The sequence below is a fragment of the Ammodytes marinus genome (assembly GCF_949987685.1).
Source record: "Ammodytes marinus genome assembly, contig: scaffold_191, whole genome shotgun sequence".
NCBI classification, from domain to species: Eukaryota; Metazoa; Chordata; class Actinopteri; order Uranoscopiformes; family Ammodytidae; genus Ammodytes; species Ammodytes marinus.
Genome location: NW_027648229.1, coordinates 60024 through 72523, shown reverse-complemented (window position 1 = coordinate 72523; position 12500 = coordinate 60024). Strand labels below are relative to the sequence as shown.

The following is a 12500-nucleotide window of genomic DNA, read 5'->3' as shown; positions in this document are numbered from 1 at the left end:
TACATAATTGCTCAGATATTGGTTTTCTGAGATTTTTTTTTTTTTTTAACCATGGTGCAGGTGCAGTGTGTAATATGACATCATCAAGAAAGTTCTACAAAGTTCTAGAATGCAACGCTCCCTGGGTAACCCCAACCCTTTTGAATAATAACAGAAGCTACAGTGGCCTTCAAGGACAAGAACAATTCTAAATTTTAAACAATGCACCTGATGACATTCCAACTATGACACTTTCAAGATGGCGGCACTAGGCCTTGGTCCAAAATATGCAGAAATATGGATATATATGAGACCCTTTCTAAGGGAAAAATAAATAATTCAAAACATTTTTTTCAGCTATTATGCATTAAATTAAATGTACTTATGGATATTATAATTACTTTCTACAAAATCTGCTAGGAAATAAAACCCAACATTCTACACACTGCAGGTTTAACCGGTAGTGTTAACCGGTTAAAGATCTTCTTAGCGGTTAACCAGTGGACATCCAGTTAACCATGGTCATCCCTTTTGGGGGGAGACTCTCCCCCCAAAAGCACCTAACTAACCCTAATGATCTCTGTCTGTTTGTAGATACTCTGATATTACACACTGTAGCTTTAATATGTCTGTGTGTCTGTAGAAACCATCTAATGGACTAGAGTCTGCAGTGAAGGAAGAGCCCCAGTCTGAACCTATAGGGGGCGACAGAGAGCTGAGGAGACCCACTAAACCTGTTGGTAAGACAATACAATGTTTACTGTTAAAGGATTAGTCAGTGATTCTGGAGAACACTTGGGTTGCGTTCCGAATCTCATACTTTCTACTATATAGTATGTAGAAAAAAGATTTAGGATGTCCCGATTCTTGTGGCCAGATTTAGGATGGTTAGAAGTACCCGGATGTCCTACTTCATCCGGCCAAGATTGTTAGTGTTGAAAAGTGCATCCTATTTGGGCGATTCTGACCCACAATCCAGTGCGCACGTGAAGTGACGTCACATCGACGAAGCCTCCATATGAAAACAAACGGGGATGAGACGGATATAAAAGCAAGAGGCAAGATCAAGGCGCAATGTTATGATGAAATAAGAGAGAAAAGTATGTCCCAATAGTATGCCTACTGCATCCTAACTAGATTATTTTTATCGTCGGATGTAGTATGTAGAATAGAAAAAAGAAAGAGTATGCTACACTACATACTAAAGTACAGAAGAGTTTTAGTCTTTTTACTACACTACATACTAAAGTACAGAAGAGTTTTGGGGCCACAGACAGGAGAGAAAAAAAATCAGATAAGGAAGATTTTTTTTTCATTATGTCGAGAATAAAGACGAATACTCCAAAATGCTATTAGAGTTAGTGGGGTAATTATGTATTTTCAGCATACTACAATTGACCTGCATGCATTGGGACATCCTAAATCTTTTTCTGGCATACTGAATAGTAGGGAAGTATGGGGATTGGAACGCAGGGTATAATTGCCTTGCCGTGGTGCGTTCGCTGGCCCCTCACTGTGTGGGATTTCTCCCCTTCAGGCTCAGAGTTCATCTCTCCGGTCGTTGGATATTTCTGCAGCTTGTGTGAGTCGATCTACGTGACGGAGGACGAGGCCAAAGACACACACTGCAGCAGCACGGAACACTACAGCAAATACATGGTACGGACTGTGTGTGTGTGTGTGTGTGTGTGTGTGTGTGTGTGTGTGTGTGTGTGTGTGTGTGTGTGTGTGTGTGTGTGTGTGTGTGTGTCTGTGTGTGTGTGTGTGTGTGTGTGTGTGTGTGTGTGTGTGTGTCTGTGTGTCTGTCTGTCTGTCTGTCTGTCTGTCTGTCTGTCTGTCTGTCTGTCTGTCTGTCTGTCTGTCTGTCTGCATTACTAATTTGCATGAAACATAAACCAATAGCAACAGAGCAGTAACAGGAGCTTCATAAACAACATGAGATATTTCTTCATTTTACTGACAGGATTTTCTAAGGTAAAAGTAACTGCTAATTTAAAACATTATATTTAAAACATATATATATTTGAATATAAGCATGGGTGAGGGTTTATGATAAAAAAAAATGTATTCCTCATCACTCAATGTATAAAGCCTATAAGTATTAACAGAAATGTGTGTATCAATAAATGTTGCTATACAGATCATTATAGCCCTACTATTATCATAAAACCCAATGGTTAAGGCAGTGGTTCTCAATTATTTTCTGTCATGCCCCCCCTAGGGGACAGAAATTTTTTTGCGCCCCCCCTAGATTGAAATACTATTAATAATATTTATTTATTTATCTGTACAAAACCACTGTATGAGTTTCTGGCACGAGCATTCTGCATACAATCACCTTATTATCAAATTAGATGTTAGATTATAAAATTAGCTGAGATAACTTCTGCAGCAAAAAAAAAATCAAAGTTCAGTTTATTAACTCAATTTGTAACATTGAAACAAGACTGCTCAGTCTGTGTGAATCTCAGGACAGAGAAACAAGAGCAAATGATTCACTGAGGTTTGCATTTCATTCAAAACATTTTTAAACTGTAAACATAGTTAAGGTGGTGTTTTTTATTATTATAGGCCAATAGGCCTTCTGTGATGTGATAACCAATAATTCATTAATGTTATTATTAGTCTACTTGCTTGATTTCTTTTTAAATAGCCTACAGAGACACTTGGAGACACGTGGACATTTATTTACTGCACTGCAAATCGCGGCCTTTCGCGCGGTTATGACCATACACAAGCACAAATCGTTAGCACAAAAAAAAAATGTTTGGTCAGTTGGAAATCAATGCCACCCGCGCCCCTAGCCCCCCCTGACAACTCACGGCGCCCCCCACCATTTGAGAAGCACTGGGTTAAGGTGATAGCATTTTAAAAAAAATTCTGTCGCTTGCTGATATTGAAAAAATCCTTTTGTTTTTGTTTTTCAGGAGAAGACGGGGAAAGATCCATGGGCGAGCTGAGACACTCCACACACTCTCTCTCACACACACCTCCTCTGACTACTTTAAGTCTGTTTGATTTTATTTCCCTGTATAAAGATCATGTTTGTGTTTTGATCAAGGACACTCGTTTAAAACCTGACGTTGTTTTGTGTTGTTATATTTTGTTTAAGTTGCTACGAGGAACTTTTAAATATTTCTGAAACAGTCTCGTTTTTCCTCTGATCATAAATTACATGTAACAGCAAACCAGTTATTTCAAAGACTGAACTGACGATGTACATGTTGGAAAATTTAAAAAATAAAAGTTTTCTTATTAGTAGCTTCTGGACTTTTTGTTCATGTTTTAATAGTTAAAGGGGCAGTGTGTAATGTGACATCATCAAGAAAGTTTTAGATGCAACGCTCCCTGGGTAACCCCACCCCTTTTGAATAAGAACAGAAGCTACAGTGGCCTTCAAGGACAAGAACAATTCTAAATTCTAAACAATGCACCTGATGACACTCCAAAAACATGGATGCCTCCATAAGACTTGCCTGCTCAATGTACAAGATGTAATATTAATATTTGTAATTCTCCGCTCAGGAGGATAATTCAGATTATTGGCAGAGGTGATTTTACACCAATGAGGACATATTTATGAATGAGGATATTGATTTTAGCTAATAAATTACTTAAAATGTTACACAGTGTCCCTTTAAACATCTCTTTTATTTTGTAGTAAATGAATGAATTCTTAAAACGTCACATTTGAGGAAATTTTGTTTATTTTAAAAAAAACATTTCACGACAGATTTCAACGGTTTGTTCTTGAGAAAGAAAAGTCTTAATCCCTGTTCACAGAGCCTAGGCTGTGTATTAACCCTGTTTACAGAGCCTAGGCTGTGTATTAACACTGTTTACAGAGCCTAGGCTGTGTATTAACCCTGTTTACAGAGCCTAGGCTGTGTATTAACACTGTTTACAGAGCCTAGGCTGTGTATTAACCCTGCTTACAGAGCCTAGGCTGTGTATTAACACTGTTTACAGAGCCTAGGCTGTGTATTAACAGTTTACAGAGCCTAGGCTGTGTATTAACTCTGTTTACAGAGCCTAGGCTGTGTATTAACACTGTTTACAGAGCCTAGGCTGTGTGTTAACAGTTTACAGAGCCTAGGCTGTGTCCAGAAATGTCAAAAGTCAAACAATGGATACGCTGTCCTACTCAGACTAGGTCCTTCTGTACACAAACAAAACAATAAAAGTGTGTGTGTGTGTGTGTGTGTGTGTGTGTGTGTGTGTGTGTGTGTGTGTGTGTGTGTGTGTGTGTGTGTGTGTGTGTGCAATGTGAATGCTAGGCTAACCACAGTAGTTTGAGAGCCTTAACTTGAATGCAGTGCTCTCATGTCATGTTTAAAAAGACGACGGACAAACAAATTGTTTTGAGGATATAAAAAAAAAAAACGGGGAAAAAAAACTTATTTACTTCTGATGCAATTCAGACAAATTCAGAATCCAGATTATTTTATCAAATTTAGGGAAAAAATCTATCAATCTTCAAACGTTTTTAACACTAACGATTTTAAACTTAAAAAAACTGAAACGTAAAAATGTATGATCCAAAAATTAATTCAACAAAGAAGAAATTGAGACCATAAAATGTTGAGAAACCACCTAGCTGTGTGTGTGTGTGTGTGTGTGTGTGTGTGTGTGTGTGTGTGTGTGTGTGTGTGTGTGTGTGTGTGTGTGTGTGTGTGTGTGTGCGTGCGTGCGTGTGAGGGAGAGAGTTCTTTCTGTTGGTATTGTGATAAAACATTGAAGGAGGTTTTTCCTCTGGACTCATGTCTTGTGTTGTTCTCTGTCACTCCCGCTGCTGCTCAGGAGAGGTTGAAACGTTTGAACGAATAAAAACACAAAAATAAAAAGTCAGAATTTCATGTAGTTTTCATGCGCTGGTCTTCTTGCTTTTCTTCTTCTCTGCTTTGGCCGCCTCCTTCTCCAGATGTTTCTAAAAGGAAAACAACATTAACAAAGATCAGTAGTACACAAGATAATGTTGGGCTGTGTTCGGAAAGCCATACTAACGTCCTACTCATACTAATTTTGACTTCAATTTGAGTATGTGACGGTTGGGTATGCGAGTTTGGGTATGCGAGAAATTCCCGGATGAGTACTAACTTCCGGGAAGATTTTGGATTGGATACTTTTCCTACTCAACGCCCCACAATGCATCGCGTCTTTTCAAACGACAAGGAAGGTTTTTTTTTTTATTCTTTATTTACAATTCTGCATTTCCTGCACAACACAGGACTGTATGTAAAACTCTAGTTCTATATCTAACCTGTGGAGGGCGGCAATACGCTAAACAGTGTCTAAACGGCCGGAATCTTATAAGAAGAAGAAATTCTTTATTGCAGATGTTTCTAAAAGGAAAAACACAAGTTAATATCAGTAGGAGAATTTTGTCATTTGTAAAAATGAGAATTCAGCCCCTCTTCCCACTGGTGAAAAAACCCTTTTAAACATCCAACTTTTATTTTTATGAAAAGAACGAATGACAGTTTTTTAAGATATTTTTTTTTTGCATTTTTATGCTTTTATTGATAGTGTAGAGACAGAGTTGAAATGGGGCAGAGAGGGGAGTGACATGCAGAGAACGACCGCGGGCTGGAATCAAACCCGGGTCCGCTGCTGGCCGAGGCCCATGGGGGAGGGGAGACGCCCTACCAACTGAGCTAAGGGCGCCCCCATCATTCGTTCTTTTCATTAAGACTGAGAATTTGGTCACGTTTAAAAGAGAAAACTATGAGAGATTTCACACAGGAAAAGGTATAAAACATTTAGACATAAAACTAAGCAGCCAGACCGAAGCCAAAGAGACATCAGACACAGAAGGATAGACAAATAAAATCAAGAGCAGCATGTGACCCGCTTTTTTCACAGACAGACAGACAGAGACAGACAAACACACACACACAATAACATTTTACTTATGAGTGTGTATGCAGTAACTGACCTGTAGTTTGTCGTAGTGCGTCTTGCTGTGTGAGTGAGTGAGTGAGTGAGTGTGAGTGAGTGAGTGAGTGAGTGAGTGAGTGAGTGAGTGAGTGAGTGAGTGAGTGAGTGAGTGAGAGAGTGAGTGAGTGAGTGAGTGAGTGAGTGAGTGAGTGAGTGAGTGAGTGCAGTAACTGACCTGTAGTTTGTCGTAGTGCGTCTTGCTGCTACAATGTTGTTTTTTTGCCGTTTCTTCGTTTGAGTAAAAGAGGAAACAGACGCGACAGTAATATCCCATCTTCACATGTTCTACACCTGGATGGAGAGAGAGAGAGAGGGAGGGGGAGAGAGAGAGGGAGGGAGAGAGGGAGGGAGACACAGACAGATAGATGGACAGAGAGACAGACAGAGACAGACACACAGACAGACAGACAGAGGGAGGGAGGGAGACACAGACAGATAGATGGATGGACAGAGAGAGAGAGAGAGAGAGACACAATCATGCATTAGTGAATATCATTAAAATCCATTCATTTGAAAAGAAAAAAAAGGAAAAATCTAATGAGTGAGACAATTGATATTATATCGTTTGTATCTGGTGTTCACGTGATAGATAGTAAGAGGCCGTCAGTTAAACTTAAAGACTTTAAAATAATGAATTACAGATTAATGAATTAAAATGCGTTTAAACTAAAGTGTTATTTTTTTTATGCTTTATTGATAGTGTAGAGACAGAGTTGAAATGGGGCAGAGAGGGGAGTGACATGCAGAGAACGACCGCGGGCTGGAATCCAACCCGGGTCCGCTGCTGGCCGAGGCCCATGGGGGGGACGCCCTACCAACTGAGCTAAGGGCCCATGGGGGGGGGGACGCCCTACCAACTGAGCTAAGGGCCCATGGGGGGGGGGACGCCCTACCAACTGAGCTAAGGGCCCATGGGGGGGACGCCCTACCAACTGAGCTAAGGGCCCATGGGGGGGACGCCCTACCAACTGAGCTAAGGGCCCATGGGGGGGGGGGGACGCCCTACCAACTGAGCTAAGGGCCCATGGGGGGGACGCCCTACCAACTGAGCTAAGGGCCCATGGGGGGGGGGGGGGACGCCCTACCAACTGAGCTAAGGGCCCATGGGGGGGACGCCCTACCAACTGAGCTAAGGGCCCATGGGGGGGACGCCCTACCAACTGAGCTAAGGGCCCATGGGGGGGACGCCCTACCAACTGAGCTAAGGGCCCATGGGGGGGGGGGGGGACGCCCTACCAACTGAGCTAAGGGCCCATGGGGGGGGGGGGGGGACGCCCTACCAACTGAGCTAAGGGCCCATGGGGGGGACGCCCTACCAACTGAGCTAAGGGCGCCCCCAAAGTGCTAAAGTTTGTCTCACCGATGGGCGTCTCTGGGTCGTGTGGAGGCAGCGGGAGAGACGCTGCGATTGGTTTGATCTCAGTCGGGGGCGGGGCTTCTTCAGACTCTCCGTTCTGATTGGTGGACGGAGTTTCCCTCTCGTCCAATGGCTGAGCAGCATCGCTCTGTTGCAGGGAGGAGGGGCAAGGGGCAGGGAGCTGGGGAGGGCAGTCAACACGATTTAGTCAAAACACACACACGTGAAAAACATACATGCACACACACAAGCAGGGCAGTCAACACGATTTAGTTATAAAAAACACGCGAAATACACGCACGCACACGAAAAACATACATGCACACACACACACACAAGCAAATACACACAAGCAGTCGACACGATTTAGTCATAGACATAATAAAGGATAGACGCCGCGTTGGCCGCTACTGCATATTGGCGCTGACGAGAAATGCGGGCGCCATCTTGGACCGGTCACACGTTCCACTCAGTGCAGTCTGTTTGGCAGGTGCAATGAACTGTCAGCGCATGTAATTAATCATATCTCATTAAATACCAAACTGATTTTCACGCGGTTTTCTTTGCTGCAAAGATCATACATGTAGCTAAGATACAGGGCACAAGTTTCGACGTGTTTTAATATTCATAGTGGGCTTAACAGTCATAGAAGATTCTGATATGATATAAGTAACCAGACGTCCGAGATCAAAACGAGGAACATCCCCCAGAAAAGGGGGAAAACGGAGACATTTCCAGTTTGACTAGCAATCTGATTGAAAAACCTAATGAGGTGTCAACAAAACGGGAACAGGTAGTTGTTTCTGTTTACAGGGACAGGCAACCAACAATGGGGACGTCTGGTCACCTTTATGATAGCCTATGTGATGTATGCTATGATAGGTATTTTGCAAATCACACACTTTAGACTAAATATGATAGAGAAGCAGAAACAGATAGGGGCAGTAAAGTCAGCTATTTTAATAAGTTAACAATATATGATTAGGCTATATATAAATATATTTATTCATTTACAGTGACGAGCATACACAATAAAGACAATCACAGGGATAACATAAACAGAGAACAGAAATTAAATAGGATAAAATATATTAATTTAAATAAAGTAGGCCTATACAAAATACAAAACAAGAGCAAAAGTAAAATACTAAATGAACAATGAATTCAGCTAAAACAGTTACAGTCAGATGTGTAACATTCAGAAATCATAGATTCAGATAAAGGACAAAAGGCTCTTTACGGTGGTGTTTGCCCTCTTTTCTCTGGCCGTGGCGTTCTTTCTCTCCCGCTCCAGACTCTCCACTCTTGCCAAGGCGTTTTCCAGTCTGGTTTTCAGAGCAGCCGGAGAAACTGGCAAAGCATAGCCATGGTCCAAAGCATAGCCATGGTCCTAGTAGAGAGAGGGATGAACGTGGTCTGAGTAATGTTTTACATCACAAACATCACTAGTTTATGGCCCACATCCTTTCTTATAGTTATCACCTGTCAAAGCCACTGCCAGCACCGTGTGTGTGTGTGTGTGTGTGTGTGTGTGTGTGTGTGTGTGTGTGTGTGTGTGTGTGTGTGTGTGAGTGAGTGAGAGTGTGAGTGAGAGTGTGAGTGTGTGTGTGACGTGTGTGTGTGTGTCGTGTGTGTGTGACGTGTGTGTGTGTGTGTGACGTGTGTGTGTCGTGTGTGTGTGTGTGTGTGTGTGTGATGATATAAATGTTTAAAGTAGTAATACTCACATATACAGGCTGAACTTGTGGGTGTGAGGTGGCTGTTTCTAGGGAATCCTGAGAGGCAATGGACAGGCTTTCTTCAGCTCTCCTGGAGGTCGCCGTGGCCCTGCCCTTCTCCAACTGAAATTAAGAACACAATAGATAATAAAAGAAAAAATATATAGTATATATCCCAAGAAAAAAAATAAGAGACCAGTCTGGATTTTTCTTAAATCTTTATCTCTTCATTGAAAATGCTCCAAGCAACACTATTTTATTGTGAATTTGGTAGAAATGTTGTCAGCAGTTTATATTATAAAATCAAAATGTTCATTCTACTCAAACATATGCCTCAAAAGAGTAAAACAAGAGACAATGAGCATTTGGAGTGGTCTCTTCAATTTTTCCGGAGCTGTATAGCCTCTATAAAGTGATAAGTAGGATATCTCACCCTGCCCTGTGATTGAGAATAGAATATTTACATTTATGAAATATTATTTTTATTTTAATGTTTATTTGACAGGGACAATACATACAACATTGCCACAAAAAATGGGAAAATGTGATGCATATAAGACGTCTAGCTTCAGCTAATTTGCAGTCTTTGTCCCTGGGTCAGGCTTTAAAATACAATCAAAGATACTAAATACAATAAATGCAGTGATAGATATACAGTGAATAATACAATTAATAGGTACCATGAGTCAATACATAATATAAAATATGCTTACGATGGGACACCTACTCTTTGGCGGTGAGCCGGGAAGCTGAAGACGGATGGAATGACCCGATCTCGGAGGCGGACAGTCTGACCCGTCCGGTCCAAATCGCTCTGTTTGAAATGCTTCGAGCAAAGCACTGTGGAACCACTGGCAGTAAACCCGACTCTCCTCACAGCCGCCTCCCACTTCTTCCTCTCTGCTTTGTCCTTGGGAAACCTTCAACAAGTTGTAATCTAAGTCAGTGGTTGCGTTCCGAATCGCATACGTTCTACTATATAGTTTGGTAGAAAAAAGATTTAGGATGTCCCGATTCCTGTGGCCAGATTTAGGATGGTTAGAAGTACCCGGATGTCCTACTTCATGCGGCCAAGATTGTTAGTGTTGAAAACTGCATCCTATTTGGGCGATTCTGACCCACAATCCAGTGCGCACGTGAAGTGACGTCACATCGACGAAGCCTCCATATGAAAACAAACGGGGATGCGACGGATATAAAAGCAAGAGGCAAGATCAAGGCGCAATGTTATGATGAAATAAGAGAGAAAAGTATGTCCCAATAGTATGCCTACTGCATCCTAAATAGATTCTTTTTATCGTCGGATGTAGTATGTAGAATAGAAAGAAGAAAGAGTTTTACTTTTTTACTGTGTATATTGATGCATTTTAGCTTGTGTTACTTGTTCTGTGTCATGTTGTATGTACTACAGCTGCTGGATTTTTGAATTTCCCTGAAGGAACACTCCCAAGGGATCAATAAAGTGTCTATCTATCTATCTATCTATCTATCTATCTATCTATCTATCTATCTATCTATCTATCTATCTATCTATCTATCTATCTATCTATCTATCTATCTATGACTTATGGGGCGGTAGTGGCGAAGTGGGTAGGGAGTTCGTCTCCCCGCCACATGTCGAAGTGTCCCTGGGCAAGACACTGAACCCCGAATTGCTCCCGATAGTTAGCTTAGCACCCTAGTGCTAAGCCTACCCTGCGTGGTAGCTGCTGCTATCGGTGTATGAATGTGTGTCTGACTGGGTGAATGTGTACAAAAAAACAATGTAAAGCGCTTTGGGTCTGTGATAAACGGAGATAAAGCGCTATATAAGTCCATTTACCATACCATATTATCAAGTCTCAGTTCATAGGCGGGTGAACACCGGCCGTAGTAAACATAGCCTAGCTAGCTGGACACGATTTCTGGTTCTATTCTATTCACAAAATACAATCAACAGTACGGTAATGTTAAGTCTTACTTGTGAAAGGTAATCCCCCGAGCCTTGTTGACGCTGGTCCGTCGATTCGAGCAGCAAAACGCAGCACAGTGCTCCGGCATCTTGTTTACTATCACCGAGTGGGGACTGTCCGTACTCTTCCGGGTCTGCGTCACTACTCTTCCGGGGTGAAAAACTACGGCAACACCACGTGGAAATACAGCAGGGGCAATACAGTGTTAAACTCAAACGACATTTAAAAGCTAGATAGCGATAGTTTAGCGAGTAAGCTAACTAGATTGATGGTGTGAAACCTTAACAACATTTAAAAGATCGCGATAGTTTAGCAAGTAAGCTAACTAGAGAGAGATAGATGGATTTATTTGTTTCTCTTTATGTAGGGTTTAAATTTAGTCTTATAGTAGTCATCCCTCATCGACCGAAAGGTTCATTCACCCGTGTTCCCGTCCCGTTGCCTCCTAAATAATGTTTAATAAAGATAATTGATTGTGATACTTCGGTGTCCTCCTCGTTTTGTGTCCATACATAATGGTGCTCTCTATCTCCGCTAACCCAGAGGCAGTTGGTTTATTACAGTCATCTCTCATTATGGAAGGTTAAATTATTATTTTCTATTCTACACTTGGTTTGTATTTATAGTTTAGCAGGATTTAACCACCGTGTGTTAACCCTGTTTGATTGCACAATGAAATATTTATTTAATATTACTATAAACATTTAACAATACAAAAGGAGTATTTTAGTTAAATGTATTCTAGCATGTATTTTAAGACATATAAAGACTATTTTATTAAAAGAACATCTATCCCTTGGGTTAACTGTTATTTTACATCACACTGAACACAATGTATATCATGGGAGTTTCATCATGATATTTATCAGTTAAAACCATAGATAGTATATAACACATTTAAAAGCGTAGCTCTGATGTACAGTTTCCAGCAGCTGTAGCCTTGCAGTAGGTCATTGACTGACCTTTTGTAGTGTCTTGCAGCGCAGTGGAACAGCAAATGGTGATTTCAATAGTCAACAAGTAGATACATGCTCATAATGCTCATATCATTCTGTCCAGTTATAAATTAACTCAAGACAAGGCAAGTTTATTTGTATAGCACAGTTCAGACACAAGGCCATTCAAAGTGCTTTACAGGGGCAAGAACTACATCAAGATTAAATTTATTTGTTTTCATCAGTTTTGACCGGTCCAAGATGGCGCCCGCATTTCTCGCGCTCAACGCCCAACGCGGCGTCTATCCTTTATTATGTGACACACACAGAGACAGAGACACACAGAGACAGAGACACACACACACAGAGACAGAGACACACACACACACACACACACACCCTCACCTGTTGGCTGTTTGTCTGGTTTTCATCAGGAGCTTGATTCTCTGTCTGCGCTGAGTTTTCTTCTTCTTCCGTCTTTATATCGCAGAGCATTTCCACTTCCTCCTCCTTCACCTCCATCTGTTCCTAAAAAAAATATAATAATATTATTACTATTGATTAAAGTCTCTACGAGGAACTTTTAAATATTTCTGAAACAGTCTCATTTTTCCTCTGATGA

The 12500-nt window shown here is 41.3% G+C and overlaps 2 protein-coding genes across 3 annotated transcripts in view; one reads left to right on the top strand and one right to left on the bottom strand.

Moving 5' to 3' along the window:
• The window catches only part of LOC307270884 (uncharacterized protein), an 8877-nt gene extending 5689 nt beyond the window's left edge, over positions 1 to 3188 (top strand). For both annotated transcript variants that reach the window (XM_080054771.1, XM_080054770.1), the window contains 3 exons: positions 623 to 719; positions 1517 to 1638; positions 2907 to 3188. In XM_080054771.1, coding sequence (XP_079910897.1) covers positions 623 to 719; positions 1517 to 1638; positions 2907 to 2939 — 252 coding nt within the window. In that variant the 3' untranslated portion in view covers positions 2940 to 3188. The remainder of the gene's footprint in view (positions 1 to 622; positions 720 to 1516; positions 1639 to 2906) is intronic.
• Positions 3189 to 3707: 519 nt separating this feature from the next.
• LOC307270887 (uncharacterized protein) overlaps positions 3708 to 12500 on the bottom strand; it is a 20702-nt gene continuing 11909 nt past the window's right edge. The window contains exons 9-16 of the mRNA XM_080054773.1: positions 12284 to 12406; positions 10952 to 11089; positions 9705 to 9911; positions 9001 to 9114; positions 8514 to 8663; positions 7277 to 7454; positions 6092 to 6207; positions 3708 to 4906 (exon numbers count right to left, since the gene is read on the bottom strand). Coding sequence (XP_079910899.1) covers positions 4844 to 4906; positions 6092 to 6207; positions 7277 to 7454; positions 8514 to 8663; positions 9001 to 9114; positions 9705 to 9911; positions 10952 to 11089; positions 12284 to 12406 — 1089 coding nt within the window. The 3' untranslated portion in view covers positions 3708 to 4843. The remainder of the gene's footprint in view (positions 4907 to 6091; positions 6208 to 7276; positions 7455 to 8513; positions 8664 to 9000; positions 9115 to 9704; positions 9912 to 10951; positions 11090 to 12283; positions 12407 to 12500) is intronic.